General features: G+C 39.3%; 1 protein-coding gene across 2 annotated transcripts in view; it reads left to right on the forward strand.

The window, feature by feature from the left end:
- The window catches only part of stxbp5l (syntaxin binding protein 5L), a 150,455-nt gene that overhangs the window by 79,045 nt on the left and 48,815 nt on the right, over nucleotides 1-22,595 (forward strand). For both annotated transcript variants that reach the window (XM_062431651.1, XM_062431652.1), the window contains exons 4-8: nucleotides 712-812; nucleotides 6,660-6,794; nucleotides 12,199-12,262; nucleotides 14,951-15,034; nucleotides 20,115-20,238. In XM_062431651.1, coding sequence (XP_062287635.1) covers nucleotides 712-812; nucleotides 6,660-6,794; nucleotides 12,199-12,262; nucleotides 14,951-15,034; nucleotides 20,115-20,238 — 508 coding nt within the window. The remainder of the gene's footprint in view (nucleotides 1-711; nucleotides 813-6,659; nucleotides 6,795-12,198; nucleotides 12,263-14,950; nucleotides 15,035-20,114; nucleotides 20,239-22,595) is intronic.

Below are 22,595 nucleotides of genomic sequence, written 5' to 3' on the forward strand. Positions count from 1 at the left end.
TTAAGAACAACTGCAGGAAATACTAACATAACATACATCTACATGTCATATTTACTGTTTAAAAAAAAAAAAAAAATTAAATTATGCCATAAATAATGAAGCTATGTAGATGAATAAGGGGAAAACATTCACACAATATGGAAATCCGTGGGAAGAGACATCCATCCTTCTTTGCACTGCACAGTTTTTAATCCCATGATTAAGTTTGTAATCTAAAGCTAATTCTCCCCTGGGCTCCAGTCTTTACAGTGACGCCCTCAAAGCAAAGCCGCACTGGGAATTTCACTGTAATTACAATCTGCCATCCTTAGAACAAGGGTCGTAACCAGCTGACATTATTTGAACAGGGTTTGTCATTTTCTTCTCACGGTTTTCATCCAGTTTCATGATGTCTGTTTGTTTTTGATAGTCTGGAAAATGCATTTTTCAGCGTATCTGGGTTTTTTTGCTGCTTATTTGCTTCTGCTGTTTAACACAAAAACACGGCAGGTTCTATGGATTTGTGTTTCAGGGTTCAATTTTATATTTTTACTGACCCAGCTGCCAAAAAAACTAAAATATGCAGGCACAAAGGCTCAAGCACATTCTCTATTAGCATGATATGAACGAAGTTATATTCTGAGCCTTCTTGTTTGGAAGTGTACATTCTCCTCCTCCTCCTCTGTGTCCTCGTAACGATGGAGTAATGATGTTTCTTTTTATGGCCTATAGGGGGCGTTGGTCACAGCCTGCGCAGACGACACGCTACACTTGTGGAATCTCCGTCAGAGGCGGCCAGCTATCCTGCATTCACTCAAATTCAACAGAGAGAGGTAAGAATGAATTCCTATGAATATAAAAAGCACATATCTGCACATACAGGCACTCACACCACACACCATGTACACTCTGCAGTGAGGACTGAGCTCTTCAAAACCCCAAAAACTAGTCCTATATACCTTTTACAAATGTATTCCTCAGAGAGTTCTCTCAGAGATCACTGCAGTGTCCTCTGCACCAGAATACTGGCACCGGAGGACCTCTCACAGTATGTTTAAGACCATCAAGCATATCCTGACTATTGGACTTTGAGCTACAGCACCAGCAGCGGTGAAAGTTCTCTCCCCATAAAGACACATTTAATCAGTTCAATCTGGAAGACAGTGAAGCAGAGTGTTGGCAGGATGAGACCTGCTCCTCTATCTGCTTCTGCCTCTGACCCTTTCTCCCCCTGTCTGATAAACTTGAGAAAAAAAGCTTTCTCTTCGAACTCAAATTGCCAAACCCCCTCTGCTTTGTGGGACACCAACAACTTGACACCACTACAGGCTGTGAGTGCTGACTTTCCAGTTGCTGTTATGCAGCTGAATCCGTCTCCTTTGAAATACTGCCACCTAAACTCTTCTGCGACATAAGCTAGTTTCTTGTGGCTGCGACAAACTGGCATCCACACAGAGAGCTGGTGGAATATTTTTAAAGATCTACCTTACGGCAGGCTGTTTGGTGTGTGCATGACGGAAGATGAGATGAGTCTAATTTCTATTAGTATGAGCCAAATGTGTTAGTAATGCCAGGAGCTATGTCATGGTTCAGGTTATTGTTGGAGTCTGGCAGATGTGGCTGAACGTCATTGTCCTCTGGCAATAACAGATCCACCCTTCTCTGTGACAGCCTCTCTGGTGCTTCCATATCTGACACCACTTGGGGGTCCCAGAAGCCAGAGGAGAGGTTTGTTTCTTCGGTGTTAGTGTTTTGTGACAGCTAAGGTCCTACCTGTGACACCATCAGATGCAATGGGACATAAGTGCTCAATGGGCTGGAAAAAATGTGACCACTGCAGAATCCTGGCTGACTAGTTGTAGAAGGGCCAGACCCATTGAGTGTGACTGAAATTCAGAGGACCCTTATTACGCTTGTTACGGTTATTTCCACTGTGTTTCCTTTCTGTCCATTTTTTTTAAGAGACTTTAAAAGACCTTTCTCCAACGGGGCCAAATTTCAACAACTCCCAGCACCCTCTACTTGTGCTTAAAGCAGAAGTGATGTCTTCCAGGTTTCTCTTTTTGGATCTTAATGTCACACTTCCTCACTCTTTGGACTAACTGATGAAGAAGGGGATATAGTGGCAAGCAAATGCTCTTTGCTGTTTCCAAGCAGAGACATCTCAACCTCTCATCTCGACCATTACATTTTAATGGCAAACAATTGCCCCTACATGCTGATTCTTGTTTGTGGAAATGATGTATCCTCTTTCTTCCTTCTTAAAGTGGGGAACCTCTGGGGCCCCTACAGGCACACAGAAGTGAGTCAGTTGATAAAGACATCACCTTAGGTAGTTTTAGGTGGAGTAATATTCTCATTACCTTGTTTTAGGGTTCTCAGGAACACATAGATCAATCTGAGGGTTTACACCCATGCACTCTGCTTCTCCCATAGTAGTGTGTGGGGTAGAGACCCACGTCTGTGTAATGAGCATTTAGTTTGTGAAGTTTGTGTGGAATAGAATAAACCTTATCTATTGTACCCCTAGTTTTAGATAGAGATCTAACATCCTTCACTGCTATACCACTATATGTTAGATGTTCAACTCAACTCTTCAACTAGAAGAGTTTATTTTGATTGGCATGTAGTTTTCCTGCAAGTTTGATTAGACAATTGCGCAATATTGTATTGCCCATACATCCTGATCGTATAGTTTTTTTCTGCATTCAAAAAATAAGCCTTACAGTACTTAATTTGACTACATGCCTTATATTTTAACTTTCGCCCAAGACAAAATTAGATATTGCTCGCCTCAAAATCTTTGAATTCCCCCCCCTTTTTTGTACATTTCATCATTTCAACAGCAGAGGGTACTTTTTTGTGTTAATTAATCATAGCACAGGAAGCAAACCAGTATTGGAGATATTTGTTTTAATCATTAGCATTAAGTCTCAAAACATTATTGAGTGATATGCTGAACAAAGAAACTGTTGTTTTTTTGTTATAGAAAATTATTTTCAAAGAAAAGTCTTCCCATTACCCTCTCACCCATTGAGGGCATCAACAAAGCTCAGACATGCTGGTATAAATTGAGTGAATAATCCTTCCTGTCTTTGAAAGGAGGTATTCAAAGCAAAACCTTCAAAATGTTATTTTTTTCTGTTTCTGGTCATATTTCATTTTCTTCTGCAAGAAAAATCTGTCCATTCATTCCATCTAAAAGTTAATTTTCACCAAATAGCTCCTGTGCCAGGGGCAAGGTCACATATGACTACATGACTATATGACTACATTTCTACTGAATGTGATTGAATGTGATAGAGATTCAAAAAGCACACTAGCCACAATGTAGTATTCTTCCACAAAATGTGTTCATAAAAATGCACAGGCACAAGTTCTAATACATACCATCATTTTACCACCATTTTGACAAGCACTAGTAATAGGATAGTAGTCAAGTCAAGGACTTAAGCTGAGTCAAAGTGCATGTTTTCTCTCTACTGAAACTTTCATCACAAGAGAACAATAAGCTTCCTCCCTGAGACAAGAATTTCATGCCTGAAGTAAAAAAACAAAACAAAAACATTATAAAACTCAACCAGGGGCACTGTCATAAGCCTTAAAGGATAATAAGCCGGAAGAGTTTGTGAGATCCGTCTACTGTCTGCAAGTTGTTAAGGAGAGAACCTGAAGTCTTTGTAATGCAGTGACAGGGTTCAAGTCATTAGCAGCATGTGTTAGAACTACAGACATCATTTTATTTTATTTTTTTAATCTAACCTTGTTTAAATCACACTGACTTGTAGAGAAAATGACAGAACCTGCACTCTAAAAACAAAAGGGGCAATTGCTTCTGTCTTAAACCTGCAGGGGTACTGATATATGGATTGGATTTTGTTTCACTTATTGATAACAAGCCCTGAATAAAGTATAACCAAAACTCTGTTCCACTCTCTTTGCTGTGGCTGCTCAGCTCTACTGTCTGCTGTGTGTGTGTGCGTGCGTGCATGCGTGTGTGTGTGTTTGTGTGTTTGTGTGTGTGTGTGCGTGTGCGTAGCTCATCCCCACCCTCGTACAAACAGAACCTGACACAGAGGAGAGCAAAGGAGAAGAATTGAAGGCAGGGAAGCAAAAATCCCCATTCAGAGCCAGATTACAAGTCCACTGCCAAAGTCGTGCTTTAGCGGACTTAATTAATAGCTGAAATTCCATTATTGAAACAACAATAACAGTAATTATATACACATGTGATATAGATGGTAATACGAATGACTAGAAACCTGTCCATTTTTATATTTTAGATCTTTAGCCCATCTCTGTGTGATGCACATGCCCACACACACATACACAGGTTAAAGATAGGAATAATGGGGTTGCTTCAGAAATGTTGGAAAACCTTTTCCTGTAGTCTGTACCTGTCTTGTGGTGCAATGTGGTAGGAGGCAGAACCACTAGCTCTTTCTGGCAGAGCAGTGTATTATTTTTAAAGTTAAAAGGAGAAAAAGGGCATCATGAATCATCAGTCAGAGGCAGCGCAGTGACTTACCATTTAGCTCTGTATCTCTAGGCTGAACCTCTGACAATTAGCACCTAAACACCCCCTCAGCATTTCTCAACAATAGTGTATGAATCAGTGGGAACAATGGAGAGGATTGTTTTGTGATAACTGTCAGTCAGCCTCCTCGCCTGTCATGCAGCTGTCAAAAGAAATAAAAACTCCGAAACAAAATGTGCATTAAAATACACAAAACACTGGACACTCAGTTTTGTGGGCAGTTAAGAGCCATTTAAGCTATTGCAGTCATCTGGTTTTAATTTATCAGACATGACATTTCCTTGCTGATACACAGAGTCTTCGTAGAATTCCTTAAACAGTTGTGCCACATCTCATACAGAACAGATGGCAAGGTCGTCAGTTCCCTAGACGATGTCGCCAATTCAATTAATCTCTACATCTGTTTACTTCAGTAAGGGTATTTGTTCCTCAGCTGCTCTTGCAGTGGCCGGTCAACCGGCGGCTAAACCCACGTCTCATCCTGTCCTCTTTTGATTGATAATTATAAAGGCCAAATGACGGTGCCTGGTCCGACTGTCTGGAGTCAAAACCTCGCCTTTGACTTTCCCCAAATTGCCCTCTGGAACTATATTCATCACTGCTTACCTCCTTCTACTGGCTGTCATCTTCTCAGCCTCTCCGTCATTGATTTTACCCTTGCCAAAAACCTTGTCTTTTATTTCTTTTTTGTCTGTGACATTTTATTTTATTGGTAAACTCATAATGGAGGTAGTCAGTCCAAAGAGGTTGACTGACAAGGAGACTGACAAAGTAAGAGGATCACTGTACCTTCTACACGCAAGTTCTTGAGAGGGTTTACATTGCTCTTTATGTTAAAGAATTAGATCTAATAATCCAGAAAGGTCAATTTAGAAAGCTTCTTCAAACAAAGACACAGTACAGTGTATAATCCTCTTCTGCTTGCATAGGACTTCTCCCCCCCAACCACCCTCCCTGCCAGTTTGAATATTGTCATCTCCCCAAGCCCCTAAAATCCTTATTGAATTGTCTGCCATCTCATTTGTCTTCTATCTAATAATCCTGCCTCTTGCTGGGCGGGTGGATATGAGGCTGGAGCCCACTGATCCCCACATCTTTACAAGGTACTCAGCATGGGCGGTAGGGACTTTGTGTGTGCTTATCTTTATTCTGTGGTTAAGGTGCTTACAAAGGTGATGGATACTAATGCCAGTGCAGTAGGCTAATAGGTCAAGCACCCTTGCGTCACTTCATAATTATTTTTACATGCCACACAAATACCTCTCTCAGTTGTATGGTCATTTATTGATTTGCTACAAAAAAAATAAAAATAAAACCTTATATTTTTCAAAGCTTTTCACAGAATAGTAGTGAGTGTATATGAAATGGTGCGTACAGTACAGTATGTCTACAGACTACTGAGTAACGTAACCACACATACAGAAAACGTTCAGGCTTCTACTTCTGGCAGTAGTTGTGAAGAGCTGTTTGAAAAAACTATTTATATCAGCTCAGAGCGAGCGTAAAGGCAGAGTGCAAAAGTTCCCTTAAAAGACAGAAGCAGGAGAGGCAACATAAAGGTCAGAAGCAGCAAATGTAGGCGATAATACCCATAAATTAAAAACCACTTGGTGGAGGAAAAAAAAATATTCCTGTCGAGCATAAAATCAAACCTTAATTCATAATGAGTCAGTCCGTGAATTTCATGAATGAGTCATGGCATGACTGCTGTGCAGTAAGGTAGTTATTACCATTGAACATTAGTTGGATATTATTGTCATGAAATTGACATAGTGGGTACTGCCAACTGCTGTGAACAATACATATTCAAATTTGCAGGTTGCTAACGTCACAGCTAAGGAGGCAAGAAGAATAACAACAAGAACACTGGATTGCAGTTTTAAACAGTTTGATTTCTGTCCAATAATTGTCCCAATTATTGATTCTACCAAAAGACATGTCTGTCAATTGAAGAGACATGTCACATGTCACTCCAACTTAAACAGATAAAGGTCATTAACTATATATATACAAAAGTCCAAGAATACACTATTTATCCACACTGCATAGAAACACTCACATACTTGTCAAGCAGAGACTTTTCTTTTTAACTGTTCAGATTCTAACACCAAATCTCTTTCCTCTTCTGTTTCTTGTTTTTCAGGATCACATTTTGCCACCTTCCCTTCCAGAGTAAATGGCTGTACGTGGGGACGGAGCGCGGAAACACACACATCGTCAACATCGAGTCCTTCATTTTGTCGGGATATGTCATCATGTGGAATAAGGCCATTGAACTGTGAGTAGCTGATGCTCCAAACAATGACACATGTGGCTCCTAAAAGAAAATTCTAAAATATCTAAAAACTAATCAAAATACATTTCACAGTGTGTCACAGACAGACTATGAGGGAAAACACAATTGCAAGCTTTGTCCTTCTTCTGTGGTTATTTTGTCATTTGGCAATATGTATTTATGATGTTATATAACGTCTCACATTTGTGTGAAATATTGCAGAAGCCTTTATTAACTTGTTGACATGCACTTTTGCTTGTTGCCAGAGTTGGCTGTTTAGCTGGCATGCACTGCAGATTGACAACTTAAAGCACCATCAAATACACAAGTGGCACTCAGTTGCTTTGTATGCCCTTTGTTTCCCATCTGTTCACCCACCTACGCTGTTCCTCTGGTGATACCCTGACAAATCCCCTGCTGCAGTGTCAGTCACAAGTCACTTACATACCAAGCCATCTTGTTGCCCTGTGACAGTCCAAACTATAGTGAGCAGTCATAACATTGATGTGTGTGTGTGTGGGAGGGCTGTATGCCAATCACTGCCAAAGCCTTAGAGACCGAGAGGCTGTTCGAGCGTTTGGGAGTCAACACAGAGGGGACTTTCCTCCTCATCACAGGTGAATGTCTGAGGGTTCTCGTGTTAGTATTTGTTCTTTGTTTATCATCTAATGACTTTTTTAAAAAACATGTAAGACAACCAGATACATAATATATGTAAATATGTTATTGTAGTGCTGCCCCCAAACACCATCAGCATATTATTATACATTTATGAAATATAACATTAAATTTCAGTGAAAAAGAGGAGAGGCTCTAATTGTAGGCCGGCTGTGACATCGTGATTTTGGCTTTCTATGCCGTAGTTCGGTTTTTTCCTCAATCGCTAAGCCAGTTCATATAATTTTTACACAGGCAGAGAATAAATTGAGTCAGTCTTTTCTTGTCACACCATTCTTGCTTTTTTCTTAGCACCTCCGCTAACCATTTTCCTTGGGGAAACCCTGGGGTTAGCACTTTGTTGCACATCCTGTTCCTGTCTGCTTTCACATAGCAGGAGTCAAGCCCCTACTAACAGCTAATTCTCTGTTATTAGAGCTACAAAGAGACTTATTTTTAGTATATGGGGAGAATTTAAAATGACTTTTAACTCTATGTATGTCCAGTTTACTTGCATATTTACTGATTTAGGGAGATGGATCTACTTTGTCAGCTGACCTGTGAAGGGACAGTTCACTAACCTACCAGAATATGGGTTGTTACTATGCTTTTATGACTAGAGTCGGTAGCGTACTCTGCCAGTTCAACAATAAGTCTCTGCATAATGTTCTGTTTCAGTTTACAGCATTTTCTAACCCTTCAGCACTCCTTACCTTTCTGAAGTTGAGTTCACAAAAAGTTGAACTAGCAGAGGAAGAAATCTTCTCTCATCAACGCATCGACTGGGGAGTTTTGTAGTTTGGCTGGGGACTTTTTCCTCTGAACATGAATAGAGATGGGGTGACTTTGTGTTGTTTCTGCGGTGGAACATTGAGTGTGCAAGAGAGAACTAATTTACTCTTTCCACTGTGTGCAAACAACAGAGTGTGAGTCACAGTTGGTGTGTGTATTTCTGTGTGTTTACACCTCTATTTGCATTTGTGTCCTCATAATGTTTGTGTGTGTGACAGACATTCACTGATGCATTAATTCAATACAAACCAAAATATGCTCTCTTGAAAAGAATCTGTTATAGTAACAATTCAACTGGGGCCACTGGGCACAACAGGAGGGCCGGGCTCTCATTGAAATTCAAATGGGTTTGCAACATATTTAATTCACAATTTCATCTTCAAGAGATTCATTCCAAAATGAGATATAAAAATGAGTCAAGGAGCTATGGGAAAACACAGAAGCCCAGTGCACACTCTGCTGCAGCAATAGATCCCTGTGATGAAGAAAATAGTGTTTACGCCTGGCATCATGTCAGTTGAAATAAACATTGGCATGTTTGTTTAGTTCTGCTATGAAGATTAGAAAATAAACTGAGAGGTCTCAACATCAGCCTGATCCCAAACAAATGAGGGTGAAAAGACAAGGTTTAAACTTTAAATATGTTGATATGACAGCAGCAGACTTGACAGAGACAAATGCTCATCAGTCACGATGGCTAGAATATCTTCTCTAAATGATTTTGTCATAGAAACTGAACAGTATACTTGATATAAAATAGCCTGATACAGGTTTTATAGTAGAATGTGACAGGGCTGTGTCCAACAGAGGTTGCACAGGTCAGTGGATTCTCACACAACTTCTGAAACCAGATGTTTTGCCTAGAGGCTAAAACATGCCTCCTCAGGCAGATAGCAGGTTGAGAATATCTGGATGGATGTCTTTTACTTCATTTTTCTTACTTGTACATAAAGTCTTCTTTTTTTCTTTTCTCTTTCAAATCCACCTACTTAAATGTGTTGGATAAATCAGTCAGCTTACTTGATCTGCAGGTCCTCAGGTTGAATTAAGGTTTGTGTGTGTGTGTGTGTGTGTGTGTGTGTGTGTGTGTGTGTGTGTGTGTGTGTGTGTGTGTGTGTGTGTGTGTGTGTGTGTGTGTGTGTGTGTGTGTGTGTGTGTGTGTGTGTGTGTGTGTGTGTGTGTGTGTGTGCGTGCGTGCGTGCGTGTGTGAAAGCACCAGCTCTTCTGTAAGTCTCTGTGACCTAACGTACCCAGAGCACCCTCCACTGTGGGGGCTGGCAGAGATGTTAACGTGTAATTTCACTGAGAGTTAGTGTCAGCGGATCTCCGGTCTCAGTTCAAGTTGTGATAGAAGCAGCAGACTGAGCATACACAGTTCTGAACAATGCAGGCTGACTGAAGATCACCTACTGCTGTAAAACTAATATAGCAGTAAGGCATTGCATCTGACTTCTACAGACTTTAAGTCGTGAAGACAATATTGTGTCTTCAGGCTGAAGTAAAGTCAGTTTGTTGAAGAAAATTTTGCAGTATTTTTATACCCTTTATTACTGATATAATGCAATGTACAGTACACTCTCCCTTTGATTTTAATCATCTCATCATTATGGATTTCTCTTGAAGCAAGGTGATTAACCATGTTAATGCTCAGTCTGGCTCCAAAACAATCTGTTAGGAATATATTAATTAGTCTGTTTCCATAGCACCTCAACGAAAGAGAGAGGAGTGTGAGGGAAAACTGTCATCCCACTGATGCCAGACTGCACTGTTTCACACAACCTAGAAATATTATTTGGTTTACTGGTGTTAACTGGTGTGGACTATGTGGTATGATGACCCTTACTGAGCCAAGGAAGAGTCTTCTATGCATCCGATGTACCCTCAGCACTGACCGAATGTAATAAAATCCACTTCATAACACCTCTAAATCTCAATAATTATCTTGTTATAAATAGTTTTTATAATTTATATTTTGGGATTTACAAACAAACAAATGTGTAATGTTAGAGGCTATGCTCATAGTGATGAAGAAACAGAGAATTATCACCAGAATCTGCAGCTCCCCTCGGATTTACAGAGCTTTATAGCTAATTTCAGCTCATTGTTTAGCTGTCCAGCCCGCAACTTTATTGTTTTGGTTCACTGTCACAGCTCTCATAGTTTTGTTTTCAGACACAGCCGGCAGCTATTCTCAGTGAAACTGCTCTAAACCTGCTCGACACCAAACAGCAAACAGGCAGTGTTAATGAATGCAGTGGAGCATTTAGTTGCTAAAAAGAAAAAAAAACTGAGTTAAAAGAGAGTGAATATTGGACCTGCATTTGCAAGATGGCTAGAAAAATTAATCAAAATAAAAAGATATTGCTACTTTATAACTGCTGGAAGCGTGGGTTAGTTTTACATCAAACTAAAAGGTGACAAAAACATAATTTAATGCATGTTTAATCTGTACAATAACAAAGTGTAAAAACAACACAGTGTTTGCTTGTGTGTCACCTTTTCAGTTGAAAGTAAAAACTTCATCAGCAGCCAGTGCCTCACTAACTCTCCTCAATCCATATATTGGTCTCCACACTGTGAAAGCTTTCTCCAACCAAAGAAAATGGCCTTCAACATACAATAGCAAACATTTTCTGTTAGCTACAGCTCTCTCTGTCCCAAATTCAATAACTGCTGTGAACGTCTCTTCTCCAGCCACTTAATAACTCAATAAAGTCAAAAAGAACTTGGTGTCATTGGTGGCGCAGTTTGTCCGCATGTGTACGTGTGTGTACTGTGTGTGTGTGTGTGTGTGTGTGTGTGTGTGTGTGTGTATGGGTTTGTTGATGCACAACAAAAGATCTGGGGTCAAAAGTTTATGTTCATGTTACGTCAGAAAGTGTATTTCAGCTCAGTGTATTATTTGTTCTGGATGGCTGGTGTAGCAAGATTAGCGCTTGGCACTCGCCCATTGTGGCACTTCAGTGATTAAACAGGTGTTGTGTATTGCGGATAGTTTTTTACGACTTGAACTGCTAAATAGAAGGGTTTCGAGTGCTTGCTGTGGTTTCCTGTTTTTATCGCCCTCCCACAGCAGGCATAACTAAATGGGCCCAATATGAATGTGTCAGTCACACTTTACCTCAGTTTTCCAGATCGGCTCACATTTCAGCCACTATATTAGAGTATCCTGATTGTGGCTGGTAAGTTTGGTCCCTTGTTGGTGATTAAGTGGTCAGTGTCGGGTTCATCAGGGTTGCATTAACTATTAAAGCATGACATTCTCCACCTCTCTGCATTTATGTCATTTGCCAGAATCCACATATTTACAGATGAAGACGTTTTGTAAAGGTCAGGATCCCAACATATTTTGCAGGTGAAACATAAAAGCCAGCTACATGCTGTATTTGTCTTTTGATAATGTTGCAGTAGAGGGTGCAAAAGGTGGTGACTGTGAAATTGTGACTATGTTTAGGTGATGAGTAGGAACACGGATTAGAATTGCATAATATATAACGGTTGGGTTTCAAGAATGCAGTGAAGGTGGAGCTTTTTGTTTTTTGCATTTAATGATATCACAGGGTAACCTACTTCTACCTGCCTTCTTAATGCAGCACACAGATATGTAAAAGAAACACAATGAAAAGTACACTGTAGTTTTTGTATCACTACTGAAACATACTGTTCTGTGTATATATAATGATCAATCTACAAAAGTCTTGTTGCTTTTGATTCCAAATCCATGTACGTTCATGTTTTCAGTTAATAATGATTATTGTAAGATCCCTCATCTGTCTTTAAATGAATAGTTGTTTGTGGTCTAAACAGCCAACTGAGACTTGAATGGATAAATTAAATCATACACTCAGCCCTTCTGTGTCCCCTCTGAACAGGGTGTGAAGGTTTTCTTACACATATAGTTACACTGCATCACTGTTACTGTTATTTTCTCCTCTCTTATCTTTCCCTCTTTTACCAGATCAACTAAAACTCATCCAGGACCTGTGGTTCATTTGAGCGACAGCCCGAAGGATGAAGGCAAGGTGAGTAGGCAGATAAAAGAAAACACCAGCAACATCTCCTAGTTCTCCTCAAGCACCAGCTCTCATGTTACCACAGTCTACAAAATAGAGATTCTTTCTTTTTTTCCCCCACTTCTCTGCCCCTTTTTCTGTCTTTTATTTATCCTCCAACCTCCCTCTGTTTTTTTTCTTAACCTTTTATTTTGTCTTTATCTAATACAGCATTCTTTCTTTTACATTGTTCACATTTTTTTTCTTTCCATATATTCCTCCCATTGTTGCTCATCTCGGTCCCTCAGCTTTTCACATATAAAAAAAGAAAAAGGGTGTGAGGGACCAGATAATATCCTTTGAGAGGAGATGGGTTCTTTTCAGGGTCAATGTGCAGTCAAATTGGTAGGAAAAAGAGGAAGGTGGAGGTCGCTCTAAAAGAGAGGTCACTGAGAAGCATATTGATTTTCCCAATGGATTTCACCGCCTTCGGATGAAACCAGACTTGACAAGCTGTGAAGACATAAAAACGAGACACAGGCTTACAGCTGCCATCACTTGCTGGAAGGAAAGACTGTTGCGTGTAGCATTTTAGAAAACTTAATTAAAGGGAATTGATGTAAGTACTGAAGAATTGATCCTTCAGTTTTAGTTTGTAATGGCTAAAACACACATGAGAATATGTTTTATTTTCCAAAGCTTTTACATTTTGTTTTTGCAATGTCAACTTCTCTATCAAAATTATTAAGAAAGTGTCAAGGAAAATAGTACACGTAGTAATGGGGAAAATATCTGTCAGTGGTAACACAATTATTTCTAATCACCTCAAGCTCCACAAGAAACTACATGCTAGTTATGATACAGGCACTTTTTCTGGACAACGTCCAAAAATGGCTCCAATTATTAGTTATAGTAGGTAATTTCAGGATAAATAATAGATTCAGGCATCGGTGATCACTTGCACACGTTTAGGAAATGATGCAATAATTATAATGACACTAAAATGTTCTTTTTCACTTAAGCAAAGACAGAGAGAGCACATTTTTCAAGAGATAGAAACATTTGACACTAATGAATGATTTCCAGCAATAGACCTTGTAGACTCCCCAGGCTGTTATAATCAGCATTTGAAGTATTGGAGGAATAATTTAATTTTGTTTTGAGGTTTTAACAGATCCCTAGTACCCAAAATCGCTTAATAGGTTATTTTCTAGCAGACCGACTGAGAAATGACTCGTCACAGCAGGAGAAGCACAGGTGTAAGTGATAACATTATGTGAGTCGGCACGCATGATAACAGGAACCAGGGAATATCTCACCTAAGCTGAATAGAAACTGAATAATGGCCTCTATTAATGTTAGTATTAACTGTGCTTTTGTTTTTCCTGCAGTGACATTCAAATCCATTAAAAAAATAATAATCTTAAACACAAGTGCATGTTTTATTAATAAATCAATGAATACTTTTTTCAGTGAATTTACTGTTTCAATTCAAAGGCATTGTACACTTCTCACAATGGTTAACATTATGGGATGACCATGATTTTGGTTTTTAAAAGTCAATGTTGCAGCTCGAAATGGGAAACGAACAGCGCTCTCCTGTGTTATAGTCTGATCTTCTGTCAACCCATCCATCCACCCCAACCTCCTCTGTGCACGGTCTTTGTTTGTATAATAACATCACATGATTCCCTCCATGTTTCCATCATAATTACAGTTGCCACTGCAGGGCTTCTGTCACTTGCATGAATGATGCTGTCGTTTTTCCTGGGAGGACACTCTCCATGCATGTCAAACTAGCTGTACATCCATACGACACATGCCTTTGAAGATGTAGGATTCGTGCACCCATGTAGCTGTTTCTGTTCATCTTACCTGTTGGGCACTGTTAGTAAAGCTCCAGGGTTGCAGAATTCATTGCAGACTTTTTTCCACCTGACCTGCCCTTTACTTTCCCATCTTCCGATTTGAGATGTCACACAGTTCCTCTCAGCAGGAGTACTGTTTCCTCCTTTCTGTCTTATAAGCTCTTCTCTTCCAGCATCACTCCCCATCGTCTCTGATCTGATTTTGTCAGCTCTGCTCTCCTTTCTTTTCCTGCATTGCATTTTGTATGTGTGTGGCTGGGTTTGCTTTTTTTATTTTGTGTGCGTGCATTTACGGGGGCCTATTTTCATTGATTGGGTTAGAAGACATGTACAGGGGATTGTGTGTGTTTTTGAGTATTTTTTTTGCATCCTCTTTGTACTTGTGTGCATGTATAATCATTCAATCTATACGAGTGTGGTTAACTGTCAATATACAGTATATTGTATGTTGACGAAAACAACCACTTTTAGCAGATATCCGAGGCAGCCAATATTATTACTGTAAGATACATGCAGTGCTGAAGTCAATTGCCTACATGCTCAGTCGTGCACTCACAGTGGAAATCATCCCTCCCTTTCCACACTAACCACAGAAGTCTTTGTCATTCGTATCAACATCTGAAGAAGGGAACTGTAGGCTTAAAAGAGGGAAAGAGAGACAGTCTTGGAGGAATAGGAAAAGCCTTTTGGGCAGCTGCATGAAAAATGGCTCGCTTACATGCAATTACGTGAAGTTACGTTCGCAAAACGTGCAATTAAATGAAATTGGTGCTGTATGTGCATTTATTTTATCGTATTTCGGGGTATTGAAAATATCTCATTTTAAATTCTTTGTTGCCTCCCTCTATAGCTGCTTATCGGGTTTGAAAGTGGGACGGTTGTACAGTGGGACCTAAGGGTCAAGAAGGCTGACTTCAGAATCTACTACGATGAGGTGAGTTTCACTGTGCACACCAGCAGACTATAAAAATGTTTGTTTATAAAAATATCTGTGAAATTAGAGGGGGCTTTTTGTGCGGCTTTTAGTAGTCCATGTGTCACAGTGTTCATTCTTGTTTGATATGATTATGTTTTATTGCAGCTATCTCTGTGCTCTCAACAAAAATGACTCATGTTTGCACAGTGGAGCTGCATGATTGAACTAAGTGAACATTTAAATGGCATGCCCCTTCTTCTCAGAGGCACAATTCACATTTTACCATGGTGTCACATCCTTATAAATAAAAAAATAGGCACTGCTGAGCTTCAGATCTTGGCTCATCAATCATCAGATTCAGAGATTTCTTTCTTGTATCAAAAGTAATTCAGGTGATTGTTGTACAAACAGGAACCTCTAGTAGCCAAAGCAGCATGACATTTCAATATAAAGATGTGCCAAAATGTAACCAAATCAGCTAAAAACATGTAGATCGTTAAAGATTCAGATATTTAATGGTTCATCCTCAACAGCATTTCATTGGCTTTCATCATTTGTTTTTTTAATGCAGAATAAAGCTTGACTGATGTTCCACAGGTGTTATTTTTTACCTTATGATCTGATATTGAAGCCTGCATGGCACCTTGTGTGACATGACAGTAGGCAGGAACAGAAGAGATTAAAACTTAAAAGTGAATGCAAATAGGCCAAACTGTTGTGAGAAGCTCTTTCCATTCTCTATCATAGACAATTGAAACCTCATCTCACTGCACAAAAAACAATACAGTCCAATGAGCTATTTTGGCCTGATTTTTGTCAATTGCTTTCTTTTTCCTCATCATAGACATTTTAAACCAATTTTATTTTCATGAGCCTCCTCCCATTATACACACTGCCAGTTCCAGTTTTTAAAGAGAGTCATACAATTTGGCCAAAAGCAAATCTGACTCTATGTTTCCCCTAACCTGCTGTTTTATTTCCTCTACTGATTTTCATCCAGCTAGACTCAGTTTAGAGGGTTTTTTTTCCCTGTTTTTGACGATGGGGTTCAAAGACAAATAATGTCTTATTATTTGATAAATTCAGGTTTATGGTTTAAATCATTAGGTTTATATATATTGTTCTCATCATACAAAGAAATAAATGGCAGTATAAAGCAATTTAATGCAAAAAATAAAGCAGACTAGATAATGTCTCACAACTTCCAGTATAAGCCACGGAGACGTTCAGTAAAATGTGAAATATTTCTGTAACATAAACGGGCACACATTGTAGCTCTGCGTTACACCCAGAGGTATCCAGTATAATAAATGAGAAGCATTTATTAGTTTAAATAGCAAAGGAGAAACACACATTGGAGCCTCTGTCTGAGCATTCAGATTTTGTCTGCCAATATTTGGACTCTCAACAGAACGGCAAGCAACTTTCATTTTTAAACAGCATCAACATTTTTTTTTTAAATTTAGAACTAGCATCTCGCTATCAAAAGCTGTATTTCATTGCCTGTTTCTCTGCCAACCAATTACTGCTTTTTGAACAAGAAGTAGTAATTAAAGGCTCATAGAAATCCAAGCTGCCCTTAACAGCTTGTACGGCACCATAAACCACTGTCATCATTTCAGCCAGTTAGCAGTGGAAGGTAAATAAACAAATGTTTAAAGAGAGAGCGCCATTAACCGCTGATCCACTGTATAATACTAGTATAATTCAATTTAAAGTATCATGTAGTTTTAAATGCAACATCTGTTTGAGAATTTTCCTCAAATGCACACACACACACACACACACACACACACACACACACACACACACACACACACACACACACACACACACACACACACAAGTCTGCCTTTTTTAATCTTTTTTTTAACCTCTGTGGCCTCAAACCCAATTTGTCCCTCAGACATTTTCACCTCATGGCGCTGATCCTCCTCATCCGCTGGTCTATCATCTCCTGTCGCATCTCCTGTGAAGACTCACATCCTGCTCACATTCATTAATGTTGTTTCATGTGCATCACATCCAGCATAGCGTTGCATCTCTGTCTCACACTTCTTCAGCCGAGTACAGGGAAAAAAACACCACCAGTTACATCTCACAAACTCACAAGGGTGGAAATACTGAATGACAGCTACTGTTACTGGTGTAAATCAAAAGCTGTATACTTGTACGGATGATGTTGAGTCATGGGTGACATTTGGCTGTAGTGTTTTAATTTATTTAGCTGTGTTATATATTTTGCATCCATTATATTTTCTTCATAAGCACTGCATCGAATAGACATATTTACAGTGTGTGATAAAAACTGCAAGTCCCAACTCTTGTAGCCTAGTTATGGAGGCATCAAACTATGTATGACCTTTATAATCTTATGTGGATGTTCCACATACTCTAATTAATACAATAATAGTCACATTTGTCCAAGAAGAATGACTAAACTACTGCAGCTAATGAGAGCAGAGTTCCAACCGAGGTCTCTACAGACCTTTGACCTTGGATCGGAAAAAGCAAGTGCGGTAAATAGAGTTTAAACTGATTACATTATTAAACTAATTTCCACTCTGCCTTCAAAATCCTCTGCACTCTGTAAAAACCTTTGACCTTGGCAGTATCCCAGTTTCAAGCTAATTCATATTAGATATGCTAATCAGGAATGAAATAAATGGTTAATGGACTGCATTTGTATAGTGCCTTTCTAGTCCTCTGACACTACAAATCACTTTTACACTACCAACCACATTCACCCATTGACGCTCACATTCATACACTGCTGGCACAGCCTTCGGGGGCAATTTGGGGTTAAGTAGCTTGCCCAAGGACACTTAGATATGTGGACTGTGCCGCCAATCTTACGATTAGTGGATAACCCGCTCTACCCCCTGAGCCACAGCCACTCAGGAGGTAGAGCAAAGACAAATATCTTCCAAGGTGCTAGTTTTGACATTAGAGCAGATGTACACTGACTGTAGCATTCTGTACTTTTGAAGTGAATAGATGTAAGAGCTCCTCAAAATATAAGTAACAAAGTAATAAGTTAATGTATGTACGTGCTGTAAAGATGGTGATTATCTCCTGTAAGGGCAATAATTATTACTACATCACTACTACACTGTTAAAGATAACTTTGGCCAAATTTAAGTTAAAGTAAATGTAGTTTGTTTGGTACATGTTCTCCTAATTTTCAATTAAATGCAAGAGAAAAGTTAAACTAGCATTTATATGGTTGGTGTCCAATATATCCACAGTATTTCTATGGTTGACTGGGTTCATAATGGAGATCCACAGACACAAAGCCATGCAGAAAGATGGCACTGTTTGAATTCCATCTCCTACTCGAGTGTGGTCTGTGGTCTGTTCTCCTTGTTGTGTGCTGCAGGCAATATGGAAATCATCTCAGTTGTTTCTAGCTTTCTTTCACATTTCTCTCAGTGACCTCTCCTCCTCTGGCCTGAGTCAACCCTCTGAGTTTGGGAACATTGCCATGTCAATGTCGGGTAATGGTGTGAAAAAGGCACTAAAACTTCACTGACATGACAGAAACAGATGGGGGGGGGGGGGGGTTTGTCATTTAGGCATGTGTAAATGGGTGGATACCGAGTTGTTTGACAGATCGTGTGGGAGTAGGATACAGGGTTAGCAGACAACAACAGATATGAAGCGAATTCAAGGTAACAAAAGCAAAGAAAGCTTCGAGAACATCATAACTGTTTTGTAATTTGTTGATTTGGCTTAAAAATTATCTTTTTTTTATCTTCATAGCAAAGGTTGTTCTTCTTATGGATCACTGAGCAGTACAGAACAGAGACTCTGTTTTTTAATCTAAAAAGCTACCACTGAGTGATTAATATTAATGAACAACCTATAAAAGACCCACTTTTGTTGGCATTTTATGCTATAGTACATTGAGTAAAAGTGCTTATGGTCCCTTATGGTTTCTCCCCTTCGACATTGAAACCACACAGATCTGTCAAATGAACAGCATCTAAATATACTTGCCAGAGTCCAACAGACTGTGGGGTGAATGACGATATTTAAAGATAAAAAAATTAATCTTTGATTATTTTTGGATGTCTGCGAGTGTACTTACAGATTCAGAAAGTTCATTGTCTGTCTTGACAGTAAATCATCATCTTAGATGTGGCTCAGCATTCAAAACTCAGACTTAAATAAACAGTACATTCTCTTAAAAACTGAATAAAATATACAGCATAAATTACTGAGGCAGAGTACAACACATGGTATGAGTGCATACAAAGTGGCATGGGGGATATGCAATAGTACATTGCTGTTTCATCTTTTGTTTAAAATGTTTATTACAGTGGGAATGGAGGAATTCGGGTAAGTCTTTTTTTTTCTGGCCAAGGGGACTGTATAGCAGCAGCCTGATGGTAAACTATGTAATTTTGAATAAATTATGTATAAATTTACCTTGTGAGGCAGCTGGATTCGTGAGATCATGACATCACAAGATCACACAAGAATCCATCTTGTCAGGCTTTAAGTTTTGCGCTTGTAGTTCGGACCAATCAGTATCACAAATCCTTGCTGCCTCGCAAGGTAAGACGGTGATAGAAAGATGGTTCATCCAATCACCTGCCCCTCCAAACAGTTTCCATGGACGACCTCTCAGATGGTTCTGTGTAACAAACCATCTGGCACGTCAGGTTATGTAACGATTGCAATGTTTAATGAGGTTTTTTTCTGCCACATGTGCCATGTATTTTGTTGGCCAACATACAGTATACTGTATGCTGATACCAATACATCAGTGATAAGCCAACATTGTAAACATCAAAGAGCTCTAATATCTGCTTTCCGTCATATTTTTCTAAAGTCAGCTGTATAATCTTGTGCATAAGGATGTTGTCAAGTGCTTTTTTGTTGTCATATATAGATAAAAGCATGAATTGCAAAGCATCCTTTGAAAAAAGCTGGAAATTCGCCCTTTGCTCATACATTTTTGAAGGATTATTTCCATTTTTGTTCTGATGTGTTTTTGGCATCTGCTCGTTTTTGAAATGTATTCTGACACATTTAAAACTCATCTCAAACATTTTGAAATATTTGTAAACATCTCCACTCCCTTCTGATGCAGGCTATCCATTCAGTCGGCTGGCATCATGAAGGGAAGCAGTTCATGTGCAGTCACTCAGACGGCAGCCTGACCATGTGGAACCTCAGAAACACCACCAAGCCATTCCAGGTCACCTTCCCGCACGGTGAGACATAAAACTCAGTTTAAAAAAAAATAAAACAGAATGAAACTTTGATGATTGCAAGCTTGGAAGACTGGATCCTTGTACTGTTGAGTAATACAGCTGACTAAAGTAAAACATACTGTAAATAAGGAAAACCCTGATATAATGGATTCATTATAGAGCTCAATAATGTAATACACGTCGTCAGTGGGATTCAAATCTAAATTCCGACTTAAAAAACAGCCAATTTGAGTCGAGTTCCAGGACAGCTATAGGATGAGTTTCATGTTTAGTTTACTTCTGAGCTGTAACATTTCAACTGCTGGTGTTTTATGTGAGAAAGGACACATTAGTCAGACAAAGGTTATTTTCTACAAGTTAAAACATTACATAGCAGTGTGAGCTTTACAGTGTGCAAAATACTTCAGAGATGTCATTTTTTAAGGCATAAAACGGACAGGCCCATTTGATAAACTTAATGATGTGTGACTGCGTTGCCCAAAGGCAAATTGTGTAGAGCGTTTGTTTGTTTTGTTTTTTGCTATGGCAGTGCATGCAGACGCAGCGGCCCAGCGCTATCACACATCTGGCAGCAATACTTTGAAATATCTATCTAAATGTAACCAGCCATAAACTGTTCAAACCACACTCATTGATATCTACACATTCAGAATGCAAGACAAAGTAAATATGATAATGGAAGTCATCGTGATGTGACAGACAGTGAAATATTGGGCTGTCAGGTAAGACTACTTGAACACTGGTTTGGTTGATTGACTTCCACACAGTATATCTACAGTATGTACTCATCCTCTGTCTAGTCCTCCTCCTGTTTCTTGCCCACTCTGGTGTTGTTTGTGTGCCAGCAGCAGGGCATCCCGACCTTGCAGCATATTAGAAAATGCTCCTATGAGTCTTTCTGGAGTGCAGGTACAATTGACCTATGTGGCCATTTTCTTATGAGGATGTATTAGGACCTTGTAACATTGCTGGTAATGAATAGTTTCATGCTGTGTGCTGAGGGAAGGACGTGGGTGATGAATTTTAGGGACAGAACAACAGACCCAACAATATCATGAAATGCCAGAAAATAGTTTTTGTGTTGATATGGGTTAGATATTTGGTATTACTTTGAAAGTAATAGGAAGAAGGAAGAATATGAATGAAATGAAAAAATAAACCGTAAACATGCCATCTCCTGTGAATGAAACAATCTCCTCTGTTCCAATAGTAAATCAATGAACTCATTTGGCAAGATGCTGCAGCACAAGAATCACACCAGCACACCCATCAACATCTTTGTTGATTTGTCATGTTATTAAAATGCCTTCACATTCGCTCTGTGTGATTCGCTTCCTGCTGCGCTTGCTGGACGCTGCTGTCACTGGTTGTGCCGTTTGTTGTGGTCAGATGTCATGCTGTGAGTTCGAGGTAGACCAGAGGCCTGGCTGTCCACCTCAGCCTAACCCTACTGTCTACTGACATCAAATAATTGTATTACCAATGCATACCCCACTAACAGCACCAACAGCCCCACAGCAGAGCCCAACCATTAACCCAGCCTCACATTATTTTTGTACTCTGTGCTTTTAGAAACACTAAGTTGGTCTTTATCATGATAATAAATCAGCATTATATAATTTGAATGAGTGAATCAGCATAGAGTGCACAGAACAGTAACTTGTGTGTATTCTTGGGCATTTTGAAGGAAGAAGTAGCTTAATCAGAAATGGTGAGTCTGTACCATTCAAACATTAATATTTACAGTTAAACAGACACAAAGGGGGATTTTTTGGTCAAAGTGGAAATTAAAAACATCATTCTGAAGCACCTACTGGGGAAATAGTTTAGAATTGAGTTTATCTAAAGCCACCAGCTCCCCTGTCATGTTGACTCTGCTTGGTGCTCCTGTGTAATGAATTGAAGCTTGGTGCCACCCTGCGCTGGGGTTCACACCACACCAGCCAAGCCAAATTGTACACAGTTACTCTCTCCATGCTATGTGGCATCAGTGTACCTGATAGTCATTCACCAAAAAGTAATCGAAATTGGTTAAATTTACAAATTAGCAATAATATTGTTACTAAAGGCGAATTTAAAACGCAAGAACAGCTGGAAATGTGTTAAATGTTTCACGTCAATCCATCTATCGATATAGGAGATACTGTACTGTAGATATTCTGTCACTTTAGTTTCAGCATGCTCTTTGTTTCTCAGTCATGCTTTTGTGTCTTTGAGAGACAAATGAACCAGTCAGTTGTTATCACACTAATGGATGTGAAATGTTCCTAAACCTGAAGGGAAAAAAGGAGAATGATGGCTGTAAGGTGACAGAACAAGAAGAGACCGAGAGATTTAGATGAGAGTAGAGGCATTTA

The sequence above is a fragment of the Scomber scombrus genome, chromosome 13 (genome assembly GCF_963691925.1).
Source record: "Scomber scombrus chromosome 13, fScoSco1.1, whole genome shotgun sequence".
NCBI classification, from domain to species: domain Eukaryota; kingdom Metazoa; phylum Chordata; class Actinopteri; order Scombriformes; family Scombridae; genus Scomber; species Scomber scombrus.